This window comes from Serinus canaria, chromosome 10, assembly GCF_022539315.1.
Source record: "Serinus canaria isolate serCan28SL12 chromosome 10, serCan2020, whole genome shotgun sequence".
Classification (NCBI taxonomy): Eukaryota; Metazoa; Chordata; class Aves; order Passeriformes; family Fringillidae; genus Serinus; species Serinus canaria.
Genome location: NC_066324.1, coordinates 20146290 through 20171723, shown reverse-complemented (window position 1 = coordinate 20171723; position 25434 = coordinate 20146290). Strand labels below are relative to the sequence as shown.

Here is a 25434-nt window from a genome sequence, read left to right as displayed (position 1 = left end):
TCTCTCCCCTCAGGAAGCTGGGTGGGAACACGGAGATCACTGGAGACCTCTACCTAGACACAGTTGTCCATGCTGATGTTACGGAGGTTCTGGAAGCCCTGACTGCGCTCTCAGGCCTCTCCATGGCCCTGAGCTCCCTCTCGCTGGAGGGTAAGGAGGGTGCCCGTGGGTGCTGGGGGCAGGGTGGCTGCCAAGCCTGCTCAGCCAGCGCTTGTTTCCTGTTCCTTCAGGCTCCCAGCTGGGGCTGCTCGTGTACCCTCTGTCCTTCGTTGTCACCAACAGAGCCTTCAGCCAGAAGCTTCAGGACCCGCTCTCTGCAGAGCACCACCATCTCTCCAGGCACCTTGGTGAAGCGGTAGGAGCGGGGCTGCTGGAAGAGGGGATTGAGGTCCTCCCAGCACAGGGTGAAGGGAGCAAGAGGGGCTGCTCTGGGCTGTCCAAACTGCCCCAAGAGCTGGCAGGGAGCTGAGCAAACCCTTTCTTCCAGGTGGCGAGAGCCCTGAGGGATTACCCATCCTTCCTGACAGCCATCATCAAAGAATTCCTGTGAGTGGGAGCAGGGCTTCTGCTGGCCAGGGCTGCACAGGGGCAGGGAGGTCTCCCTTCAGCCATCAGCCAGCAGGCCAGGGCTGACAGCTGTGTGGTTTTGGCTACAGAAGGGTTTGCAGAGGAAGCTGAGGTCAAGCACTAAGCCTTTGCAGCAGTGGTGACTTGCTGGACCTCCAGGCATGTCCCCTCCATCCCTGGGCTCCCTTAGTGCAGAGATCTCTTCTTCCTGAGCAAAACCCTCTGGGAGGAGGCTGGGAGTGCCCACCCCATCCCACTGTGGGCTCATGGTGGGGCTGGCAGCTGCTGGAGCCCTTCCCAACCCTGCCTGCAGGCCTGGCTCCTTGATCTGCCACGGGAACATCATCTTCCGCCGCCCTGCTCCAACCAGCGCGCAAGTGCTGCGGGCACTCGTGCGCTCGGTGGGGCCAGACCAGGCTCTGGCTGGCTCTGACATCCACGTGGATCCATCCTCTCTCTCTGTGGGAGGTAAGCTCCCCTCGGGCACCTGGGTGCCTGAGCTCCACAGGCCCCGTGCCTGCCCTGGGAGCAGAGTGCATCCACAGCTGGGCCCATCCTGGTGCCTTGGGTGAGGAGAGGCTCAGGTGCCCTGGCTGCTGAGGTGGGCAGCAGGAACATTGACTGCCAGCTGTGCCCTTTGCCTCTGCATGGCCTGGGGCACTGGGCATGGAGACCTTCTGCTGCACCCTGCTGTGGGATGGGAGGAAAAGGCACAGAGGCAGTGGAACAGGAGTTGTTCTGTCCCCTGTGTCAGTCCTGGGGCAGTGGGTGGCTGGCACCCTGTGGGGCAGTGCTGGCACAGCTCCCAATGCCCTGCTCTGCTCCAGAGGACACCCTGGAGCCTGCCAGGGCCCAGCCGGGCTTCCCAGCCTACGGAGTGGCCTTGGTGGTCATCGGTAGCCTCTGCATCGTGGCTGCGCCCGTCGTGCTCGTGGTGAGGGCCACTCCTGTCTGCTGGGCTGGGCTGGGGGGCTCTGTGGGGCCAGCTGGGGCTGCAGTCCCTGTGCTCTCCTCCCCAGTGCCTGGGCACCAAGAGGCTGGGCTGGCAGGCTGGAGGAGCCCTTTGGGACAGAACAGACCCTGACGTGGGCATCCAGACGTTGGAAATGGAGAACCAGGGCTTCTGGACAGAGGTCAGTGCCCTTTGTACCCTTTGCAGTTTCTTCTGAGCCTGGGAGCTGGTGTTTCTGCAGCTCACAGGTTCTCCTGTTACCTGGTGATGGTCCCTGGGGCTGGAGAAACCTGAGGGAAGTTGGAGGGAAGGGACCCTCACTCCTGCCTTCTCTGGAGGTGTTTCAAGGGACTTCTTCCCTCTCCTCTGCAGGACCTTGAGGATGGGCACTTGGAGTGGCAAAGCACTTCTGCCTGAGGAGAGAAGCAGCAGCAGCTGGGGGCAGCCTGGAGAGGGGCTGTGGGTGGGAAGGAGATGCTGAGAAGCTCTCCCTGATCCTGTGGCAGCAGCTGCCAGGTGCTCCCTGAGCAGAATGCAGACTCAGGTGTGTCAAGGAATCGTTTTGTTCCTTAAATAAACTGTTTGTAGGCCGTGAAAGCCAGTGGTGAAGGATGTGTGTCTGCTGTGGGGGTGCTGTTGAACCAACCTACCTCCTGGGCTCCCAGGACCACCCCAGCCCTGTGCTGCTGCTCTAACTGGTGCCTGTCAGCTGGGCTTGCTCCCCTCCAGCTCTGGGATAACAGCCCTAGTGCTGGGCAGGTAAAAAAGCAAGGATGTGCAGGCCAGCCCCACTGTCGCTTTCCCAGCTCCAGGGTTCTTCCCCTTTGAGCAGGCTGGATTTTATTTCAGATCCTGCTCTGGGCTGTTTGTTCCAGCCCCAACCCTGCCCCTCAGGCTTCATCTCAGCTCCAGCCCTACAGCAATGATTGCAGCTCCTGCTGTGGGTGCTGGGAGCCCCAGAGCGTTTATTTCAGATCTTTATTTCTGTGCTGCTTTTTCTCTGGCTCTGCAGTCCCTCTTCCAGCCTCAGTGCCTGGGGCTTTATTTTGCCTTTCCCCAGCCACAATCTTTACTTCACCTCCAGGCCTGGTGTGTGCATTTCAGGCAGGCCAAGGGCTTTTATGTCAGCTCCACAAGCAGAATTTCAGCCCCAGATCAGCATCATGTCCCCACAATCTTTACAAACACCTCAGTGAGATCCCAGCTCTGCAGTGCTTCCAGCTCCACTCTCACAAACCTTTATTTGTTGCCAGCTCTGCCTCTTCCCCCTGCTCCAGGTGCAGCTGCTCCTGCAGCAGGACAGGAGAGAGGCAGAGGGGTCCCAGCTGGCAGGGGGGCTGTGATTGGCTGAGGGGATGCATGGACTGGGTCTGGGCTGGAAGCTGATTGGGTGAGAGGACATGTGGTCAGCTGGGCCAGCCAATGGGTGCCCTTCTTCTGTTCAATCCTGTTGGGCTTGGGTTGGGTTTCTCTTATGTCAGGTGGAGATTAAAGGTCTGAAAGGGGCAATTTCTGCAATAAGGGGATCTCCTTCAATCCCATAAGGAGGTTTGTGTTGCTTTGTTCCCCATTGCTACAGAGGAGGGCCCCATCCATCTCCCACTGCCCTCCAAATGGCTCCTGAGCCAAAGAAACCATCTCTGTTTTGGCTCTCTTGGATAATTTGGGGGATTGCCCAATGATTTGAGGTGTGGGGAGGGGTTCTCTGGTCCCTAGGAGAAAACCCAAGGTCATTTGGAAGGGCTGCTGTGTTTAAAACCAGGGAAGCTGCAGGCTTTGTGGCAGCAGGGGACCTTTAAGTGCCACCTCTCCCTGTCCCCAGGGGATCAGTTGTGCAGCTCATCTCTCCTGAACCTAAAGCATGACTTGATGGGGAAGCAAATCAAAGAGAAGAGGTGCTGTGTGAGGTCATTGGTTGGAGACAGGGCTGACACAAACTCTCAGAGATCCATGTGACAACAGTGATGCTTGAATATGCAAATTCTCTAAAGAGAGGGTCTGAAACTCCTGGGTTTGAACAGCTGGTTTAAACAGGCTGGGGTGTCTCTCTGCCCAGATCTCAGCCAGTGGTTCTTCTGCCTCTAGGCTTGAACAGGCTTGGCTGAGGGTCCCTGCATAGGTTTGAACCTCACCTATCCCTGGACCTGTTTATCTGCTCTCTGGAGCAATGCAGGCCAGCTGAACTGGATTTGTGTTACCTTGTCCAGTTACAGGCTGGCTGCACTGTGACAATTCCTCCTTTCCTTTTGATTAAAAATTGCAAAGTGTTCTCTGTTGTCCTGCCTGCAGGGGCCCTTTGCAGACAGGGTGGCAGCAGACAGCAGGGTCTCATTTCAGTGAGGCCTTTTACGAATTGGACTTCAATAGTCCCAGATGTCCATGAGGTGGGTGAACAAGTTTCCATCCCTGTTCCCCACAGGGCTCCTCCACCTCTGCTGAGGAGCTCTCAGGAGGATGCTGCCTGTGGTCCTGGTCCAGGAGGTAGGGCAGGAGGGACACATCAGGCAGGCACCCAGTGCGTGTCAGGCTCTGTTGGAACACACATCTCCCCCTCCCCAGGTAATGAGAGCCCACGGGCCTCCCCTCCCACTGGTGATAAGGTCTCCCACCATTCCCTTGGGTTTGGATGTCTGGTGGCCACTGGATGGATGATTGTAGTGACAGGAAGTGATTTAAAATGACTGGGTTCTGGGGCTTTTCTCAAACTCTCAAATGATTTGCTGTATAGACAGCTTTAGCTCCCCTGCTCTGTGGGGATTCGCTGCACATTCTCCCTTTTGTCAGTCAGCAGAGAGAATGAACACTGTGAAAGGTGAATGAACACCCTGGGCAGATCCAGGGGGCTTGTCTGTTTGGGATAGCCTGTTCTGCTGTATTGAGAGCAGCTTTTGCCTCTGGGGTTAATTTTCTGGAGGAAGTTATGTCAGGATCACCTTTTAGGAGGTCAAATAAAGGTGCTAATTGGGAGCTGGCCAGTCCTAGGCAAGGTGTTGTCTTGGTTTTGAAAGACAGGTATTTTCTAAAGAAGGCAGGCACTTCCCCTGAAATGGGCAATGCAAACTCTCCCCACCCCTCTGAATTGCATTGAATTTTAAATTAAGGGGCTCTCAGGCAAAAAATATGGGAGCAGGAAATAACAGTTCTTTAAAAGGGAATGGAAAAAAATAAAAGGACAAAATAAAACAATGCAATGCACTAGAACAACCCTGACAGAGTCAGAACTCAACCATGCTGAGGTGTCAGAATCCCCAGATTCTATCTAGGTAGCAATGCTTTGCTCCTCCTTCTGGGTGGAGCATCTCACAATGGGATGTTACAGTTCTTATCAGCCATGCAGTGACATTCCATAGCCTGTTATCAGCAGGTGTCCCCTGCCCAGAGAGGAGTGATTGTGATGACTCAGGGAGAGAGATAAGGAGAATTGCCCACTTGACACCAGACAACTGCCACACAGATGGTAATAGAATACATCTCACCTTGCAATCTGGAACAGGTGTGACCCAGTTGGTGACACCCAAAAGTTTCTGTGCATCATTTAGAGTTTGGGTTTTGGTTGAAAATTGAATTGTTTGTGGTTGTACTATCTGGTTCATTATTGTGAGTCCCAAATATTTCTAGGGTGCTTGCTCTGCTGCACCTTCTCTGGTGCTACCTGCAGCCCAAATGGTTTTAATGTTTGCAACAGGCTTGGCTGAATCTGGGAGAGTTCCTCTTTTATTTGGGTTGTATCAGAATGAATCATGCAAGACTCCATGCAGGAAAAAGCCCATTCTTTATTCACACAGCTCATTTTCATGCAGTTTTCACAGACCTCGTGTCTGACTCCAATTGCTCAGTAGCTTTCTTGCCAATTACTTTATTGGTTTGTAGAAGATATTTTACTTGTTCATCAATTCTCTCTATTCTTAAATTGTTTAGATGTCTGTTCACTGATTCTTATGGCATAGATCTACTGTTTATGCAGGTGCCACTTTATTTTCTCCTCAAGTATAGACTGTTGTGTTAGCAGATTCTCCTTCTCAAGGTATTTCCACTTGGGAACTTGGCTGGCTGCTTAGCTGCACTAAGAAGAAGTGAGAGGCTAGCTGGTAATTTAGCAGAGAAAGGCCTGGTTTTATGAGGCCTTTCTTTTATAATTCTTTTACCTCTCAGAGCAGGGCTGCAATCCAAATGTCATCCCTGTGGTGATAACAGCATGCCCTGGGAGTTGCTCTCTCCCTGCTGAGAGTGCCTGTGCCATGCAGCAGGGACAGATTGCAGGGCTGTTTGTCATGCCTCGGGGAAGAACTTGCCATTGGTAATAATAATAATAATAATAATAATAATAATAATTGGTAATAATGGCATGGCATCGTTGCACTGGTGCCGTGTTACGGACAGGAGGCACTGCAAAAGCAAACTTTGGGGTATGGTCTGACTGCAATGGAATAGTGAAAAAACAATCTTTCAGGCCCACACTCAGGCCAGGCCACTACCCAGGCTCCAGTTGGGAGGGAATTCCCTGAACACATTTGAAAACAAGGCTCCTAAAATAGCAGTTATGAGTAAAGCCCTTGGGGTTAGAGACTAATCAAAGCATCCAGTAGTTGGATCACTGTGGAGTTTCCTTCAGCATGGACATGCTTCAAACACTGCAAACTGCTGGAGTGCTGCTGTCATAATAACTGGGAAAACACACAAGACTAGCAGTTTGGAGGAGGCTTTAAACAAAGCTCAGATGTCTTTTCTTGGAACTCTGAAAAATACTTGAAATTATGAGGCAGCATTGGGTCAAACCACTGAGCCAGTTCAGGGACCAGCCAGGGAGCTCAGCTGGTCTAAGAGATGCATAAACAGCCAGAGAACAAGAAAGAAGGATCCTGAAACAACATGTGTCCTTCAGATAATTACACAAAGAGATGTTAAAGCATAGAAGAAGCTGGCTCTAAATACACTAATAACATCTTATACCTATTATTAAATCGGTAAATTCACATCATGTAATCAATATATCAGTGATAGCCCCCTCAGGAAGCTGAGATAACACTTTCTAAACTGTCATATACCTATGACAGGAAAATGAAACACAGGAAAATGCTAAAACAGCTTACAATCAATAACAGCCATAATGTAGAATCATCACTGACTCTTACTGTTCATGGAACAGAAAACAGCAATTGAAATGAAGATTGTAACAAGCAACAGAATCTTTGACAGAATCAAAGGTGAACGCTCTGTGTGTTCTTTAGCCACAAAAAGGTTTTTATCAGTGTTTCATCACAGCTGTTTTAGTCTGGTTTGTCTTACCTTTTAAAAGAACACAACTATACACCTTACAATGTAGAAAATATTGAACTGCCTTAGATTGCAATGCAAGATGTAACCAAGAGTGTGTATTCTGTCACCATCTGTTAAAACCAGGTGGGGCAGTTTGCCTTATCTCTTCCCCAACTAATCCTCCCTCCTTGAGATAATCTTCTGTTAATGGGCCATTGAGTGTCACTGCCTGGCTGATAAAATTCCATCCTCCCATTGTGAGATGCTCCGCCCAGGGGGAGGAGCCAGGCATTCCTGCCTGGATATAATCCGACACTTCAAGCACCACATCAGCCTTCTCCCACTGGATTGCCAGAGGAGCAGCTTTCTTCTCCCACTGGATTCCCAGAGGAAGACCAGACTCTTCTCCTTCCCCCCTGGACCTTCAGAGGAAAACTCCCTCTTCAGGATCCTGCTCCAGCAGAAGCACAGCTGACACTGCAGGAGGGCTGAGCCACCATTTACCGGGACTGCTGCCACCACCCTGACCCACAGGGCTCAGGTTGTATTCTGACTGTGTCTGCTGGAGCAGTACAATTGCTTTTGTCAGCTATTCATTTCTAAACTTTGAAGAACTGCTGCAGATAAAATTCAGAGTTACAGGACTTAGTTAAGAACTTTAATTGCTGCAAATAACCTTGGGAGGAGCGGAGAGCTGCGGGCTGGGCGTGGGGCAGAGTGGACGGCACACGTGGTCAGGATGGCACTCAGCAGCTTTTTGCCAGCTCCAGCCCAGCTGTCCCAAGATCAGGTGGAACTAGAAGCAAGAGCAGGAGCTCAGAGATCCAGGCAGACTGCTCTGGTCTCCTCACAAAGGCAACCTCCCCCCTATGGTTACCGGAAAGGATGGATACCAAGGGCGCTAGAGGATTTTGGAGATGGGGGTGCCTTCCCAGAAGTTCATGTGGCCCAATATCCGTTGGATATGGGTCAAAAGAAGAAATCTTCCAATGCTTTGGCTCTTCAGGTGGATGCAGAAGGAAGAATAAAATACGATGCAATTGCTCGACAAGGACAGGCAAAGGACAAGGTTATTTACAGCAAGTACTCAGATCTTGTGCCAAAAGAGGTCATGAATGTGGATGGTCCTGAACTGCAAAGACCGGAGGAGAAGGCAGTTAGAGAGATAACCAAGAAGACAAGAGCAGCCTTGGAGAAATTAGTCTCCCAAAAAGTTGCAGCAGCCCTGCCAGCTGGAGCTGCTGAGAAGGCAGCTCCTGCACAGTACATTCGGTACACGCCATCCCAGCAAGGAGCTGCCTTCAACTCTGGAGCAAGGCAGAGAGTTATTCGGGTGGTGGAAATGCAGAAGGACCCTCTGGAGCCTCCAAGATTCAAGAGTAACAAGAAGATTCCACGAGGACCACCGTCTCCTCCAGCACCCGTCCTGCACTCTCCAAGTAGAAAGCTGACTGTGAAAGAGCAGCAAGAGTGGAAAATTCCTCCGTGCATTTCAAACTGGAAGAACGGAAAGGGTTACACCGTTCCCTTGGATAAGCGTCTGGCTGCAGATGGCAGAGGATTGCAGAGCGTTCGTATCAATGAAAACTTTGCCAAGCTTGCTGAGGCGCTCTACATTGCTGACAGAAAGGCTCGTGAGGCAGTAGAGATGCGTGCCCAGGTGGAGAGGAAGATGGCTCAGAAAGAAAAGGAGAAACAGGAGGAAAAGCTCCGAGAAATGGCCCAGAAAGCCAGGGAGAGGAGAGCAGGGATCAAAACCCGTGTTGAGCAAGAGGATGGAGAAGCTCGAGCAAGAGACGAAATCAGACATGACCGGCGCAAAGAGAGACAGCACGAGAGAAATCTTTCCCGGGCAGCCCCTGATAAAAGGTCAAAGCTGCAGAGAAATGAGACCAGAGACATCAGTGAAGTTATTGCCCTGGGGGTGCCCAGCCGCAGGCCATCCAATGAAATCCAGTATGACCAGAGGCTGTTCAACCAGAGCAAGGGGATGGACAGTGGCTTTGCTGGAGGAGAGGATGAAATTTATAATGTTTATGACCAGCCATGGAGAGGTGGCAAGGATCTGGCCCAAAACATCTACAGGCCAAGTAAAAATATGGATAAGGACGTGTATGGAGATGATCTAGAGGCTCGAATAAAGACCAGCAGGTTTGTTCCTGACAAAGACTTCTCCAACTTGGATCATAACAGCAGAGGCAGGAGCAGAGATGGACCAGTTCAATTTGAGGAGGATCCATTTGGTTTGGACAAGTTTCTGGAAGAAGCTAAGCAGCACGGTGGTTCCAAACGGCCACCAGACAGCAGCTGCCCTAAGGAGCACAACCTTCAGAGCAAAAAGAGGAGGAAGGACTGAATGTGCTCCTTGAGAGGTAGGGAAATGGGCTGCAAACCTGGACTTCATCCAAAAGGATTTTTAATATTGGGTGTGCAGGAGGATGGCGTTGTAACACAGCAGTTCCCAACTCTAGCATGCACACACTAATTCTGCTACACAGGACAGCTAGCCAGGGAGAGAGAAGAGATGGAGACCACTTGGAAACATTTCATAAGGGAATTAATTCTTCTTTAGCAAGGTCTCTGACTTTGCTGATTCTCCGTTGCCCAGCCTCTTAAGGTAACCATGTAGCTCCAATCCTACAGCTTTAGTTTTTGCAGGTAGCTAAAGCTTGATCAGCTGTATGTAATGATTGTGTCATGCTGTAAGAGATGCTGGGGTGTTCATGATCCAGTCTTTTAGTGTGGTTATGCAGTTTACTTGAACAAGGGAGGGGAAACAGCTGGATTCTGTATTTAAACAAGCACTCACTCATAGTTTCTCAGTAATCCTTGCTTTAGTTTGTTTACATTTAGTGAAATAAAGCCTTCTTCTGTGGTAGCAGCTCTCTGGTCAGAGAGAAACAAGCTAGATACCTTTTCCCAGAATCAGCCTGGGAAGGTTTAGGGAGTTGGCGAGAAAGAATTCTAAACAATTCTTGTCTTGCTGCACCTGATGTTGTGCACATGTGGAATGTATTCTGGAGATTTGTTTACAAAGGGTGGTTTCTTAATTAGTCAATGGTGATGGTGTTTTAATTAAAGGACCGATTAGGTCCCTCTGTAATGAAGTAGGGTATAAAAAGCACAGGTTTCTTAATAAAGATTATTAGCCTCCTGTGAAGAGCTTGAGAGTCTGTGTCACTTATTACCCAGTCCTGGCTTGCTCGGCCATCCTTCTACCACTCAAAAAACCCCTCCAAAAACCAAAGAGAGCAGAGCTGCAGCAGCCAAGCTGCGCCAGGGCAGGGAGGGGGGAGGTCCACCATGCCAGGGTGGGGCAAGGGAAGGTTCAGCAAGGGGCCCCATATCTACACCTGCTCTCTCAGATGAACAGCAATTAAATGTCGATCAGCTGATTCCAAGTGATGGGCAGGTGCCACCCCAAAAAGTGCAGGGCTGAGCTGTCCCACGCCACCACTGCAGCCAACAAGGGAAGGGAAAACTCTGCGGCACCATCCTGCTGAGGCTGTGACCCAAGCCTGCTGAACCACATCACATCCCTGGGGATTAGATTCTTCACTCTGGATGGACTGGCAGCGGTGGCGGTGGAAGCCACACAGACCCATCCTGGTGCCACCTGTGCCTGTGCAGCTCTGTTCCCTCCCCAAAACACTTGTGGTTGGGAAAGGGGAGGGGAAAAGGCAATAGAAACCAAACCCTAAAGACACACACCGTAAGGGGGGAAACACAAAAAGATAAACACAGAAAATGCTAGAAAGATACAAAGTGTCCACGGCTCTCTTTTGGAATCTGTGATTTCTGCGGGGTTCTGCTGCCCGAGGGGCCCAGCCCAGGTGGAGCTGCCGGGGCTGGAAACAAGCTTTGCTACAGAAACACTGTCCAGCCACCCCGGTCTCTCAGTTTATGAGTTTTGCACAGAGCCCTTGTGCTCAGCTTCTGTGCCATTTGGGGCTCGGGGATTTCTGGAGAACGGGACCTGCTCAGACAGTGCCAAGCCACCACCCACCAGCCCCCCCTGGTCACCACAGTCCCCCAGAGAGTGGAAGCCAGCCTGCTCCATGCTGCCTGTCTGTGTCACCTGGGGGTAAAACTTCATCTTGCCAGTGGTAATTTTGCAGCCAAGTTCCAGTCCAGGCTCCTGGTTGTTTGTTTCTGCACTCAGTGTGACTCTCACTGCCCCTCCCGCCGTGTCCAGCCCAGGATGAAAACAAACGGGCCAACATGGGGGCTGCATGCTCCCCAGCATCTGCACACAGGGACACACACACAGGTGCTGTCCTGGCACAGGACTGTGGGCTTGAGCTCTGCTAAACACATTTTTATAAATCAGGGATCTGTGGGGGCCCGTGAGCCTGCCTGGGAAAGGGCAGTAGCTATGCCCTGGAGAGACACACAGCAGGCTCCAGGCATTCCTCACAGCTCAGGGTGAGGAAACAGGCTGCCCTGATGTTGCTCTGCAGGACTGTATTAATTTGTCCCAGTTCTGTCTTCCCCATTGGCCTGTTGGCCTTCCCTACCCCTTTTACCCTTCTATGTTCAAGTTCGAGTAAGATCTCCACTCCCTGTAATCCCTTGGTATCTGTAACCCCAGCTATCCAGCCTGGCATTCCCTAGCGGTCCCTTCCCAGTGTACTGCCCCTGAGCCCTCAGAGCACTGGATCCCTGACACTCTGCTCCCTCTTTCCCTGTATTTTTACCTTAGATCCTCTTTTGTCTTTGTCTTTGGGCCCTGTGCCCCTTCAGTGTTGCCTGAAATAAATCACATTGGAACTCCGTGCCTGGACCCTCCCGTGTGTTCATGCTGAGCTGCTGCTCTGTGTGTGTCTGTGTGTCTGTGTGTCTGTGTGTGAGTGTGTTTGTGTGTCTGTCTGTGTGTGTTTGTGTTTGTGTGTGCATGTGTGTATGTCACAGAGCAAGGTGTGCAGGGTGCTGAAGTACTGCCCCGAGGGGGCCCGTGAGGGGACACCAACCTTCTTGACCACCACCACCTTCTCCTCCTCTGGAGTGGAGGGGGCTGTGGGAAGCACAGTCTGGGCAGGGTTTGGGGCTAGGATGGTGCTGAGCTGGGGGCCAGGCGGTGGGAACGGGGGGTTGCTGGATGGAGAGGAGGCTGGGGGAGCTGGAGTGGGGGTGCTGCTGGGGGGGCTGGGCTGGGGGGCTTGAGAGCTGCCATCCTGCTGGGGGGGCTCAGTGCTGGCTGGCAGGGAGGGCGGCAGCTTGTATTTTTGGAACATGAAGTTGGCTGAGCTCTGGAAGCTGCTCCTGTCCCCAGAGTCTGCCTCAAGCACCTGGGGTTGAGCCCTCTCTCCCAGCCCCACCTTCCCTCCTGCAGCTTCTCTCTCCTCCTTATCCTCTCGCTCCAGTGTCCCCGCCGCACAGCCAGGGGGGCTCTGGGTGTCCCCAGCTTCCACCAGTCTCTTCTTGAAGCTAAGGTCCAGCACCATGTCCTTAGGGGGTGACTCCTTGGTGCCCTCCCTGTCAGGGCTGCCCTCCTGAGACTCCAGCTCTTGGGGCACAGGCTTTGGCTTTTTGGGGATGCTCCTGTAACAGCTTTCCCCTTGGCTCTGCACTGCATCACTGCCCGCCCTCAGGCTGGACGCCAGCGAGGCATCTCTGAGGACAGCAGGCTCCTGGCTGCCAGCCGTGTTTTGGGCTGAGGAGTCCTCCCACAGATGCTTCCTGCAGAACAGGATGGGCTCGGTGCCCTTGGCCTTCTCCAGGTACTCCTGGTAAGGTGCCAGGCTGAAGACGTTGTGGATCACAGGCATTGGTGGGGAGGATGACAAAGCCTTGATGTCCCTCAGATCTTCCAGCCCTTTGATGGGGGTCACGGATGGAGAAGGGGAGAGGAGCTCCTTGGCTGGATCCTTGACCTTGCAGGCATTTCCTTCCCCTGGTCCCCCACGGGGGGTGTCCTGAGGGGCTGGGCTGCTGTTCCTCCTCCCTGGCTACAAGGGTGTGACTGCTAGAGCTGCTCTAAAGCTGCACAGAGAATTTGGCCTGACAGACACCAACTCGACAAGCCTGGCTCAGTAGGAGATAGGCTTAAACAATCCCCAAGTGTACTAATGATGAGCTGGACTTTAGTTCAAACAGGGAACCTCAGACAATCCCTTTGGATCATGGATGCACTCCTACCCTTGCCAGTGAGCTGGGTGCAGTTAAGATCTTTAGCCAATCGTGTTTATATGAACAGGGATTTGAAACCCCTACAAAAAGACCTGTCAGTCCATAAACTTTGGCTGTTGCTGCATGAGCACGGTGTGTGATTGTCACATTCCTGCCTCCAGCACCCAAGCAACATTTGGTGCCCTGTGTGAGGACAGCAAGCTGCTGCAGAGTTGTGGAGAGGCAGGGCAGCAGAGATTGCTGCCAGGCACCTGGGTGGGCTGTGAGAAGCTGCAGGCAGTGGAAAGAGCTGCTGGCAGCAGCAGGACTGCAGGCAGCAGAGAGAGAGCTGGGGGCAGTAGAGAAAGCTGTGGGCAGCAGGGACCTTGTCTTAGATTGCAATGCAGGATGTAACCAGGTGCATGGATTCTATTCCCATCTGTTTAATCCAGGTGGAGCAGTGCTCTTTATCTCTTCCATGACCCATCCCTCATATCTCTGGGGGGGATATCTTTTGTAATAGGCCAGCTGTTAAAACCAGGTGGGGCAATTTTCTTTATCTCTTCCCAACTAATCCTCCCTCCAGGGAGATATCTTCTGTTAATGGGCCATTGAGTGTCACTGCCTGACTGATAAAATTCCATCCTCCCATTGTGAGATGCTCCGCCCAGGGGGAGGAGCCAAGCATTCCTGCCTGGATATAATCTGACCCTTCAAACACCACAGGCAGTCTTCTCCCACTGGATTGCCAGAGGAAGATCAGTCCTGTCTACTTCACCAGGGCACCTTCAGAGGAAAACTCCCCTCTTCTGCAGGATCCTGCCTTCTGGAAGCAGACCCCAGCATTTCAAGCCAAGAGAGAGCGGCGGGCAGCAGAGGAAGCTGTGGGCGGGCAGAGAACCCTGCGGGCAGCAGAGAGCTCTGCCTGAAGTGGAGAGTGTGGCAAGGAAGGGCAGGGAAACCACGTGGATCTGAGCACCTTTGTGATTTACAGACACCACTGGGCTAAATGGGAGCGTGGGCATCGGTGCCAGAAGACCCTACACTCCAGGTATGGACTCTTCTTTTAACAAGCAGAGGGATTAACCATGATAAACAGGCTTTACTAGCCTTAATAAGGTGGTGTGGGAGCCACGGACTGGACGTGTCCCAAGAGGCGGCCTTGGACTTAAACACATGGGATTGGGCTGGCAGGTATATCCAGGCAGCAGCTGCCGCAGCCGATGGAGCTGCCATCAATGTTGTCAGACCCTGGAGGCTCATCCTGGACCTGATCAAGCAGTTGGAGAGCGAGGGGGACATAAGGCTGGAGCAGGGGATAGCAGCGGGCGAGCCGGGGAGGAGAATGGGCAGAGCATCCCCCGCGTGGAGCCGCGGAGCCTCCCCGGGAGGGGGTGACCTGTCTGCAGAGTGCCCTGTGGCTGCCTGGGACTGGGACATTGCCCAGAGCAGGGACCATATGCCAGCCAATCATCCCACCATGGCACATAGCTGTGGAGCCAGCCCGCACAGGGATGAGAGGCTGGTACAGGGCACCGTCACTGAACAATGTGACAGAGGCACCCTGCACTCCCGAGCTGAGTTAAACAGCCCTCCTGCAGCCACCCTGGGTCCTGCCTCAGGTCTGTGCCCTGCTGCGCCAGCCCTTGGGGCTGTGACAGGCTGCCCTGCCTTCCCTCTGTGCCCTGCTGCTCCAGCCAAGACCACCGAGACCACAACTGCCCGCTGTGAGATGGCAAGCTGCCGTGGAGCCACCTCTGCCTGCTGCCAGGCAGCCCTCGGGCACCGCAGGATACCTGGCTGCTGCGCAGCACAGGGCTGCTGCAGAGGGCTGTCTGCCACCGAGCCTGGCTGTGCCACAATGGCCAGTGAGCGCTCTGTGACCAAGCCTAGCTGGGCTGGCTCTGCCTCTGCGCTGCAGGGGCGCCCGGCTCTCGCAGAGACAAAACACCTCCCAGCTGTTCCAGGTATGCCCGTGCAGCCGTTCCAACAGCATGTGCCAGGGACACCCACATGCCCTGCTGCAGCACACATGCCAGTACTGCCTCCTCCCAGAGCCCCTTGGTCCGGCTCTGAGACCGTGCCTTCTGCCCTGCCTCAGCAGAGCTGTCGCTGCAGCTCAGGGGAGGGCCTGGGAAGTACATCCCCAGAAATTCCTGTAAGGAGCAGCAGATCGGGGAATCCCTCAGCAGTCACCACCGGGACTGCACTGCCACCGTCGGAGCAGAAGCTTGCTTTGGGTTGTATGCCAGCAAAGCACACAAGAGAGACCCAGAGCCATCATCCCTCAGCACAGCCACAAAACACTGTCACCCTCGCCGCAGTGCCGACAGCGTTGCCCAATCCTGTGACTGCTGGGGAAAAGGAAAACGATCATCTTAGTCTGCTGGAAATAAATCAAGAAGTTACTCCAGCAGTTCTGACATCTAAAGTAGCAAACTTTGAAGGCTGCATTCGGATGTATGAAGAGATGCACAGGCTGAGAGCAAGGGAGAGGCTGAGCCAGCGGCAGGAGGAGCTGGAGCAGATGGGGAGGGCAGCCTATGCCCAGGCCACTGAGCAGCTGAAGCGCTTTGATGAACTGAGGGAGCTAAAGCGGCATCAGGAGTTCCAAGAGTTGCAAGAAGTAATGGAGAAGAGCTCCAAGGAGGCTCAGAGGCAGCAAGAGAAGCTGAAGGAAGAACACCGACAGAGAGCAAAGATATTGAACCTCAAATTGCGTGAGGCAGAGCAGCAGAGGCAGCGCCGGGAGGAGCTGGAACTTTTGCACAAGAAAGAGGGCCAGGAGAGGCTGCGCCGCCTTTATTCCATCCAGGAGGAGCTGCTGCAGCTCAACCAGCAGATTGATCCCAGCTCCAGGCACAAAGACTTGCCCAGAATCGACCTGGCTGCGTACAGCAGTCGTGGCAACCACATCTGTGGACTGGTGTCAGGGCTGATCCGCACCGCGAGCGAGAGAGGGCTCCCGGCTCAAGCAGATGTGGCCAGCTCTGAACGAGCCCTGCAGGAGATGCGGGGGCTGATATCCAGCATGCAGCAGGAAATCTCTGCAGCTCTAGAGGAAAACAAGAGGAGAGATGAAGAGGAAAAGGAAGAAAAGCAGAAAGAGTTAGAGGAAGAAGAGCAGATGATGTGTCAGACTTCTGCCCCTGCCCAGCAGTGGTGGGGAAAGCAGCAGAAGGAAGGACTTCAAGTGGAAACAGAAGAAAGCATCATGCAGTGGTACCGGCAGCTTCAGGATGCTGCTGAGCAATGTGTTGCTGCTTTCAGTGAGATTGGAAACTGCAAAGGCAACCCTGAGGTGAAGAAGATAAAAACCACCTTGCAGAAAGCAGCTACAATCCCTGTGAGCCAGATCTGTAGCATATCAGGCTCGAAGCTGAGAGAGGTGTTTGACAAGATCAATAACCTGCTGTCTGGGAAGCCTGTTCAGACTGAAGGCCAAACGGTGTTGGTGACTCAGCATCCGCAGGGGCTGGAGTTTGTTTGCTACAAACTTGCAGAGAAGTTTGTGAGACATGGGGAAGGTGAAGTGTCTTTCCACCACGATTCAGCCTTCCCAATTGCTGTGGTGCTCTCAGGAATCTGGGAATTACACCCTCGAGTCGGAGACATCTTTTTAGCTCAACTGCACAAGAAGTGCCCATACTCTGTGCCCTTTTACCCTGCTCGCAAAGAAGGGACTTCTGTGGAAGAGTATCAGAGGATGCTGGGCTATGAAGTTCATGATTCCAAAGTGGAAGAACCAGATCATTTTCTTAGGAGGATGTCAGGAATGATTCGTCTCTACGCTGCCGTCATCCAGCTCCGCTGGCCTCATGGAAGCAGACGAGGGGCTCATCCTCACGGGCTGGGCTATGGATGGCGCTGGCTGGCGCAGATGTTGAACCTGGAGCCTCTGGCAGATGTGACAGCCACGCTGCTGCTGGATTTCCTGCAAGTGTGTGGCAATGCTCTGATGAGGCAGTATGGGATTCAGTTCTGGAAAGCAATGCTCTTCATCCAGAAATCCTACATCCCAAGAATTGAAGCTGTGACCAACTCTGGCCAGATGGGCTGTTTGTCACGTTTGAAGACTTTTGTGCAGAAATGTCTGCAGGCAGAGGAAATGCCATTACCCAAGGGCATTCTGACACCTTCCTTTTGGAGAACATAAATCAGTCTGTACTTCCTTTCCCCTAAAAGTTTAATTTAAGAAGATTTATTTGTTACACTTAGAAGCTCATCTTTGCATTAGATCTTTTTAAGTTTTTGCATAGTTATTTTGTATAATTATTTTGTATAGGTTTGTCTAGAGTACTTTACTGAAACTTCAAGAGTTTTCCTCCATATGTTTAATTGTGGAGGCTGCTAAACTGTCTGAGGAGAAGCTTACCACACTCCCCTGGAGGGACAACCCTTGAGCAACAATGTCCCTAATCCTGGCGAGGAAAAAAGCTTTCCCCAGAATGCATGGTTGCTGTATGTTGGTTCTATGTATCCCTTTGGCCCTTCCCCTTTGTTCCACCCCTCTGCCCTCATCTCATTTGTTCTGATGTTCTGCCCTGCCCCTCAATATCCCTTTATAAACCCCTGCTCTCACTGCCTGGGGGAGTTCTTCCTTCCTGGACCCCTTGGGGGTAGGAGCTCAATAAAAACCCTCTGTGGAACCTTTTTCAAAGACTCCCTCCTTTCCTTCTGTGTTGCTCGTGGCTGAAATCACCCAAGAGCTGAAATCAGTGGGCTAGAACAAGACCTGCCTGTGCACCCAGGACATCTTTTTAAAGATGCTTCTCTGGAAAGGTCACAGCTCTCTACCACCTCGCCCTGCCACAACATTTAATCATGTAGGAGATGCTTTAAATCCATTGTCCTGATTAAGGACTCTTGGGCTGAAAAGTTGCACAGTGCAATGCAAGTTCCATTGTGCAGTTTGTCTCATGGAGGTGGAAATGCCCACAGAGCAGAGTAGCAAAAGCTGTTCACACACTGAATCACTTAACAGGACCCGAGCAATCCCAACACCCACTTATCTTAAACCATTTCCTATCATTGCAGTCAACAGGTGATGCCCAGCCACCTAAACCAATGATAAAGACATGATCCCAAACAGGTGGGAAGGTCCATGGGCCTCATTCCATGGGTGTGGGTGCGTTTCCACAGACACCAGAACAGGATGGACACCAGCCAGGTGTGTCTGCCCTGCCCTGCGTCCTGCTGGGGACCAGAGACAGCCCCCTCCTGCTGGTCCCTCAGCAGATATCGTGGGCCAGTGATTTTAACAACTCCTGCACCTCTCACATGGACATTTGGGACCTTTTGAAGTGTATGTTTGTTTAAGGATTTTACCCATTCAAAGGACACAAAGATTTTATAGTATCAGGTCTTGAGTATTTTATCTATTTACGAGTCAAAACCTGAACTTGACAAGTTGTTTTCCATGTTACCGTCTCAGGGTTCTAAGGTTAAATTGTTTCCAGTTCATAGCATTAAGTTCTAAGTCTGTAACCTCCCAGTGTTGTGCCTGTGGCACGCCAGTTTCAAAGCTTGTATTGCTGGTGATCCCTCCTGACAGCTCCTGGGAATGAATGTTACAACTCCAGTGGCATGGGGGATGCATCACTGGCTGAGAGATGCTGGCCTTGTTGAGGTGAGCAGAATCATCTGTGTCACCGTGCTGCCCTGCCATCCTGTTTGCAAAGGGCCCTGCAGAGGGATGACAGAGAGCACCTGGCATGGTTTAGAACAGAGAGGGGCAGCTGGGACAGCTACAGCTGGCCTAGAGCTGCACAGATCATTTGGCCTAAGAGACACCAACTCAGCCAGCCCAGCTCGTTAGAAGATAGAGGGAAACAAGTCCCCAGTGATAGGTTGGATTCAAGTTCACACAGGGGACTGTGGCTGATGGTGGAGACAGGAATGTGACACACACACACACACACACACACTGAGGTTCATGCAGCAGCAGCCAACACCTATTGCAGGGCAGCCCCTTCCAGAGGGGCTTTGAACATCCTGCTCTTATGGGCATGAGTGGATAAAGGTCATAACTCTGCCCAGCTCTCTGGCAGTGATTTGGGTGCAGCCACGGTTCCAAGGGACTGCCTGGGCTCCCCTGGTGTGAGCTTGAGCCCAGCCTATCAATCCCAGACCTGGGGACTTGGTTACTGCTACTGCCCAACGAGCTCGGCTGCGTGAGTTGGTGTCTGTAATGCCAAATTACCTGTGCAGCTACAGACACCTGGAGCTATCACAGGGATCTCAGCCAATCCCTCTGGATCATGGATGCACCCCTAGCACTGCCCATTGTCCTGGGCACGTAGGGCTCCAAGGGGCTGGGAAAGTAACTCCTGGGCTCCTGGGCCTTGAGGTGGGTGCTGGCCGAGGGCTCCCTGCTTCCCACGTAGCCAAAGCTGGGCAGGGCACTGGGCTCTCCCACACTGGGAGCTGGGGGGTGGTAGAGGGGGCCAGATCTGTGGGGTGACAGCGGGTAGGGGGGAGGTGGGTAGCACAGTGCTGAACTCTCCTGGATCACTGGGCTGCTCTCAGGTGGCTGCAGCTTGGGCCAGGGCTCCAGGCTGAGGCTGGGCACCCCTGGCACATTCTTCTGGCTCTGGGCAGAGAGACAACTTGCTTCCAGGAACGGGCTGCTGGGGGATGGCCCATACTTCTCAGGCTGTCCTTGCTGTTCTGGGTGTCCAGGGGCTGCAGCCTGGAGCCCAGGCTCTCAGGTGGGTACAGCAGGAAGCCCAGCAGTGGCCCCTCGGCCGGCACGGGCTGGCTCAGGGCACCGGGGCCGTAGTGCAGGTAGGCGGGCGTGGGGCTCCAGCCAGCCGGGGGCTGCTCGGGGCCCTCGGGGCTCTGCAGCGGGCAGGCAAAGTAGGAGCCCTTGTAGCTGAAATGGTTCTCAGAGCCAGGCTGGGGCACGGGGCTGGATGTGCCTGGGATTTTGCTGGGCAGGAAGCTGGGGGCGGGTGCCAGACGAGGCAGCTTCTTGAAAATGACGGGGCCTGCAGAGTGCGAGTACCGTTTGGAGGCCATTTATACCTTGGTGCCGCTGTCCCCGTGGGAGAGCTGAGCTGGCCTTCCTGGAAAAGAGAGAGAACGAGCCATGAGCAAAGCAAGTCCCCACAGCCAGCAGCCTCTGATGGCACAGGGTGACAGAGGGTTACAAGCCATTTCCCACAAGGTGAGCAAAATCCAGGTTCTTGTTAGGGGACCTCAGGGGGGTGAGCAGAGTGAATAAACAGCGTTTATAAATATATACATATATAAATACAGGGTTTATTTTAGAACAGTTTGGATTTGGTGGCACCATTTTGGTTATTATCTACAGTACTACAGCAATACAAAAGCATAAAAATAATTCTTCAAGAATGCCTAAGGAAAAGAAAGGGTAGGAAAGGGTAAGAGGAGAAAGATCCCAGCATCCATGGATCTTCCAACAAGACTGGGAGGTTGCAGTTCCACGGTGATGATTCACCTGGGGTGAGGGAAGCACAGGAAGCACAGAGTTCCAGGGTTAATAAAATGTTCAGGCTGGGTGGGAACAGCCAGGTACCTCCCCTGGGGCAGGGACTTTTACTCTAGATGATGTAACTCTGCAGATCACAGATCAAAGGACACCTGAGTGTATTTGTTTGTTTGTGACACAACTGCTTATAGGTGCAGTTGAGAGGGCAATTATGGCCCATCAGAGGGGATGACCATCTGCAGGCTAACTGCAGGCTGACCATGGCACTTGGCAGCATTTGTCTCTTTTCAGCCTCTTCCCTTATCTTGTCCAACAGGGAACTGCAGCCTGGGCTGGGGCTGTGCCCCTCTGCACTTGGGCAGTTCCTGCAAATGCTCCATGCTTTGGGGCATTAACCATGAACATCCCAGCCTCACACAACACCCCCGACTCAAACATTCCATCAGTTCTCTGCTCCTGCTGCTGCTCACTCCAAATCTCCCACCCTGGTGGTTTGCAATAGAATGGCACAGGAGGTCATGGGGCATTTTCTTCTGTCCTTTCTCCAGATTGCTCAGTTCTCCTGTTAATATCTGTGACAAATGTAGCCTCAGCATCGAAAATTCCAAACCTTCCGAGGCAGAACATCAAAGGTTAGTACAGATTTTTTAGTTCCAAATATGTGTAAATCCTTGCACAAACTCCCAGGCTAAGTCTGGCTGGAACACAATTATACTTCTGTAATGAAAAAAGCTTTTCCCACTTCATTTGTTTTTCAAGCAAAAAGAGTAAATAAACTTACTAAAAACGAAACTATCAATGTATAAAAGTTGTTTGACTGATATTTGGTCTCCAAATGAGCTACTTTTGATGAAAACACAAATAAAACAACTATAAATATATTAATGTCTGATAATCTCAGCACAAACTTTCTGTGCATCAGGCAGGCCTCAGATCAAGACAGGGAATCTCTGCACATCTGAGTCCATTCCACAGGGGAATGTCACTGCAGGTCCAATCCCTGTGTGGGCAGCACAGTCTGCTCTACAGTTCTACAGCCTGGCCAGTTCTGAGGGCTTTAATTGTGCAGGGATCTCCCCTTTCCACAGGATCACACCCTTCCTGCCCTGGGGGGAGTCCTGGGAGCCTGCTGGGGCATTTCTCCATCCATCTCCTTGGAAAAGCCCAGGAAAGCTCTGGCTGAGTTGGTGCCACAGCTCACAGAGCATCTCTTGCAGGCAGCAGGGAGCCAAGCTGGGTCAGCTCGGGTCAGGAGCCAGCAGACACAGACCCAGAGTGCCCAAAATTCCCATTCCTGGCATCACCCTGTAAAGTAATGTGAGGTTTTTACCCCAGGCAGCAGCTCAGCCTCTCCCTCAGGGGATTTGGGGCTGCTGTGGGGTGGGGCTGGCCCACAGTGACAGGAGGTGGGTGCCAGCAGGTGGAGCTGGCAGCCTGTCCCAGCACAGCCCTGCATACCAAAAACCCCAAGTGCTCTCTGAGCATCAGCTGGCACCACCCAGCGTCTCCTGAACACCCCACTGAGACCCCTGCCCATCAGCTGAGCCCCAAGAGCACCCCTGGACCATCAGCCAGCATCCCCCAGCATCTCCTGAGCATCCTGCACATCACCCAAGCAGCCCAGGACAAACCTGAGCATCTCTCTGCACTCTCCCAGCATGGCCAAATGTCACCCCCTGTCACCCAGCATGGCCCAGCAACCCCAAGCCCAGGGATGGACTCCCTGCAGGGGGATCTCCTCCATTTTTGAGTGGATTTTTCCCTTTTGTGGCAGCGTTAGCAGAGAAGCCAAGGAGGAAATGGAGGAAGAGCATGAGGAGATAAGATAAAAGCCACATCAACAGCAGGGGAAACAGAGCAGATATGGAGGGAGACTTGTGGGGAGACAAGGCAGAGAGCCACTGGTGCTGCTGCAGCTTTGCCAGGAGGGGACCAGAGCTCCCCAGCCCGCCCAGAACAGCACAGATGAGGCTGCAGCCCTCACTGAGCCCTCCTGGGGGGATTCTCATGCAAGCTCCGACCATTGATCTCTTCCCAGGAAGGACTCTGCTTCCCTGCAATCCCCTGGAGACCCCCACGGGAGCCGCGGTGCTTCCCTCCCTGCTTGCACCCTTGGAAGCAGCTCCCCACAGCATTTCCCACAGTTTTAGCCTCAGGATAAATCCTTGGGGTGATTTCCAGGAGGGGCAGTGCCAATTCAATTTCCAGCACTTCGATCCAGGGAAAACAGCTCCCTTCGAATGGAAGCAACCTTGAAGAAAAACCCAGGCTGAATTATTTTCCTTCCAAAAGGGATCTCTTGGGAGGGTGGTTCTTTAAATCGATCTCCCTGGGAGATGCTGCGTGGGAGGGCCGTGCAGGCATGGGATCCCTTCCCAGCTGGGACAGCGTCAGGGGAGGACAAGCTGGGACAGAAACCCAGGATCTTGTGAGTCCTGATGTTTCCCCACTGCTCCTTCCCTTCCCCAAAGCCCCGGGCACCTGCAACTCCTCACCGCGGGGATATTGTGACACCGGCCCCGCTGTCACCACGGCATCGGGTGACGCCACCGGGCACGGTGCAGTCGCCCTGTTTCACCCAGCTCCCAGTTCATTCTGCCTGCGGGGCTGCGGAGCAGGACGAGTGATCCAAGGGCAGGGCCGGAGCCGGGCACAGGGATTGTCTGAGAGGGCTGAGCTCGTGAACCAAATTCGGGAGAGGGGCTCCCTCTCTCCATGAAATCCACAGGGACTTTGCCCAACCACTGCCATCCCCTCACCTGCGCCAGACCAGCAAAACTGCTCTGCTTTTGCTGCCACCATCAGCCTTTTCCCTCTGGGACTGTCCCAGCCAGCGGGGGAGGACAGGGACACGTGGCAATCAGCGCTGGGGGCCATGCTTGCAAGAAGCCAAACACATGCAGCCTGTAATTCCCAAACCCTACACCTGGGAAAAGCAGCGGGTGGAATAAACACAACCCCTTTCTCTCTTCTTTCATGTTCTTTTCCCTTGTTTCCCCCTTCCCTCTTCCCATGGCTTTTTCCCACACGGGCCCGTTTGGCCGGGAGGGAGTAAAAGTCAAACCAAGCGCCGAGGGAACACGTGCCAGCAGCAGCGAAACCTCCCTGATCAGCTCCCGCGGGAGCCTTATCTGCCGCCTTTTGGCTGTCCAAAGGACACGGGAGGGCTCCCGCTCCTCCCCGGCCTGCCGAGGCCGTGGGGAACACCTCGGACATCTCTTTTGGCCCCGGCAGCCGCCAACAACGCGCCCGTGGCTGCTCTCAGCGGGGCACGCAGCCTGCCGGCATTTCCTCCCCGGGATGCGATGCCCGGAGCGGGAGCCTCTCCCGCACTCTCCCGCCTCCTCCATCGCCACGTGATGCCCAAACAGCCGCCAGCTCCCGGCCAGCCCGCAGGAATCGAGCAAGAAAAGCTCCTGGACCCGCTGGCACCCAGCAAGCCCAGCGCCCCCGAGGTGCTGCGGCACGGGCGGGGTCCCGGGCTCTCCCCGGAGCCCAGCGGGAAGGAGGCGGATTGCCCCGGCCGGCTGCGATCCTGGTTCCACAACCTCGGCCACTCTGGGATCCTGCCCAGGAGGTCACCATTCCCATGGCCGGCGGGCTCGGATCAGCTCACCGGCATCGCTCCCCCACACTTCGGCCATTTGGGGGAACAAGCAAGCGGCCTCAGCGGTCCCGGCTCCCTCATTCCACTTCTTGTCCCTTTCCAACAAAGTTTGCAGCTCCCCAGCTTCTCCCAGGCGGGCACAAGCCCAGCCGGATTCTTCCCGTGCACCAAGCCCGCTGCTTTTGAAGGCAGTGTCCCCCTGGAATGCACGCACCAAGCCACGGCTGCTCTGAGATTCAAGTTGAAACCCCCTCTCTCCCCCAGGGAATACTCACTTTGATTTAAAAACCCCCAAAACTTCACGGAGCAATGAGCAGTCACCAGAAAGGCTCAGTGACCGCGTCCCCTTCTGCTGGGGGCATTAAAACCCCTTCAAAAGGCATCGATCCCATCCCGGCCCATCGGTGTCACTCACATCCAAGGCTGGCCACGGTCACGGCTGGGACCCCCTCGGTGCTCGCGGGCCCTCGCCAGGACACGAGCTCGGGATGTGGCAGGGCTGGGTGGCCGTGGCCGTCCTTCTGTCCCTTGCGCACAGCCACGGCCACCGCATCAGGGTGGGCAACACTGCGGCAAGACCCAGAGAAACCTCTGGCAGCAGCTTGAGCGCACTCCCGCTGCCAATCGGCCGCACGATCCAAAGTGTCCATAAACGGGTAAAATGCCGGGATCCGGAGCCCGCCGCCCGTTTTCCCTCGCACGGCCCGAGGAGGAGCAGACGATCCCGAGGAAGGCGTGCAGGGCTCCCCCCGCTCGAGGCTTTCAGCCGCCGGGGGAGCCCAAGGCAGGCGCGGCGCTGGCTGGGGTCCCCCCGCCGCGATGCCCCCGCATCCCTGCGCTGCCCCGCGGCTCCTGCGGGACGCGCATCCCTCCGGGCCCGCACTCACCTGCGGCTGCGGCGCGGTGCCTCCCCCGGAGCATCGCTACGGGCTCGGCTGGGGCTCGGCGCGGACGGGGGAAGGGAGAGACCGCTGCCCCTCCTCGGCCGGCAGCCCGCCTTGCGCGGAGGAAGTGGGAGGAGGAGGAGGAGGTGGAGAAGGAGGAGGAGTACCAGCAACAGGGTGTCAGATCGTATTCGGACTCTGTCAGTGTTGTTTTGTATTATTACATTTTTGATTATAATTTTCTCTCCCCTAATAAAGAACTGTTATTCCTACTCCCATACCTTTTTCTGAAAACTCCTTAACTTCAAAATTATAATAATTCAGAGGGAAGGGGTTTACATTTTCCATTTCAGTGGAGGCTCCTGCCTTCGTTAGCAGACACCTGTCTTTTAAAACATGGGTGACAGCCTGGGAAGAGGATGACTGGGTGACATCCTGGGAACAGGGTGGATGTCTGAGCATCAGAAACTGGGCAGGAGAATCTGGGGTGCTCAGGGATGCAGCCTGGGCTGACCCTGTGGGGACCCCTGGGACCCTCCCCCGTGGAGCCTCCATCAGGCACAGAATCTGCCTGATCCCAAAGGCCAAGTGCTGCAATCCACGTTCA

General features: G+C 53.9%; 3 protein-coding genes across 17 annotated transcripts in view; all 3 read left to right on the top strand.

The window, feature by feature from the left end:
* LOC103823212 (mucin-1) overlaps nucleotides 1–25434 on the top strand; it is a 35086-nt gene that overhangs the window by 3493 nt on the left and 6159 nt on the right. For 2 of the 15 annotated variants that reach the window (XM_050978325.1, XM_050978316.1), the window contains exons 6-8: nucleotides 14–150; nucleotides 231–355; nucleotides 488–546. The exons of 5 other annotated variants lie outside the window; for them this stretch is intronic. In XM_050978325.1, the coding sequence (XP_050834282.1) occupies nucleotides 14–150; nucleotides 231–355; nucleotides 488–546 (321 nt within the window). Of the gene's footprint in view, nucleotides 1–13; nucleotides 151–230; nucleotides 356–487; nucleotides 547–880; nucleotides 1036–1394; nucleotides 1502–1586; nucleotides 1701–1891; nucleotides 2117–25434 lie in introns of those variants that run through there. 8 more of the 15 variants (XM_030228357.2, XM_050978314.1, XM_018923277.3 and 5 more) reach the window with 8 other exon arrangements.
* Nucleotides 6475–9146, top strand: LOC115484149 (SNW domain-containing protein 1-like). The gene has a single exon (XM_050978327.1). The coding sequence runs from the start codon at nucleotides 7515–7517 to the stop codon at nucleotides 9129–9131; it is 1617 nt and encodes a 538-aa protein (XP_050834284.1). The 5' UTR covers nucleotides 6475–7514; the 3' UTR covers nucleotides 9132–9146.
* LOC103825841 (mRNA export factor GLE1-like) lies at nucleotides 13893–17057 on the top strand. Its single transcript, XM_050978312.1, has one exon. The coding sequence runs from the start codon at nucleotides 13893–13895 to the stop codon at nucleotides 17037–17039; it is 3147 nt and encodes a 1048-aa protein (XP_050834269.1). The 3' UTR covers nucleotides 17040–17057.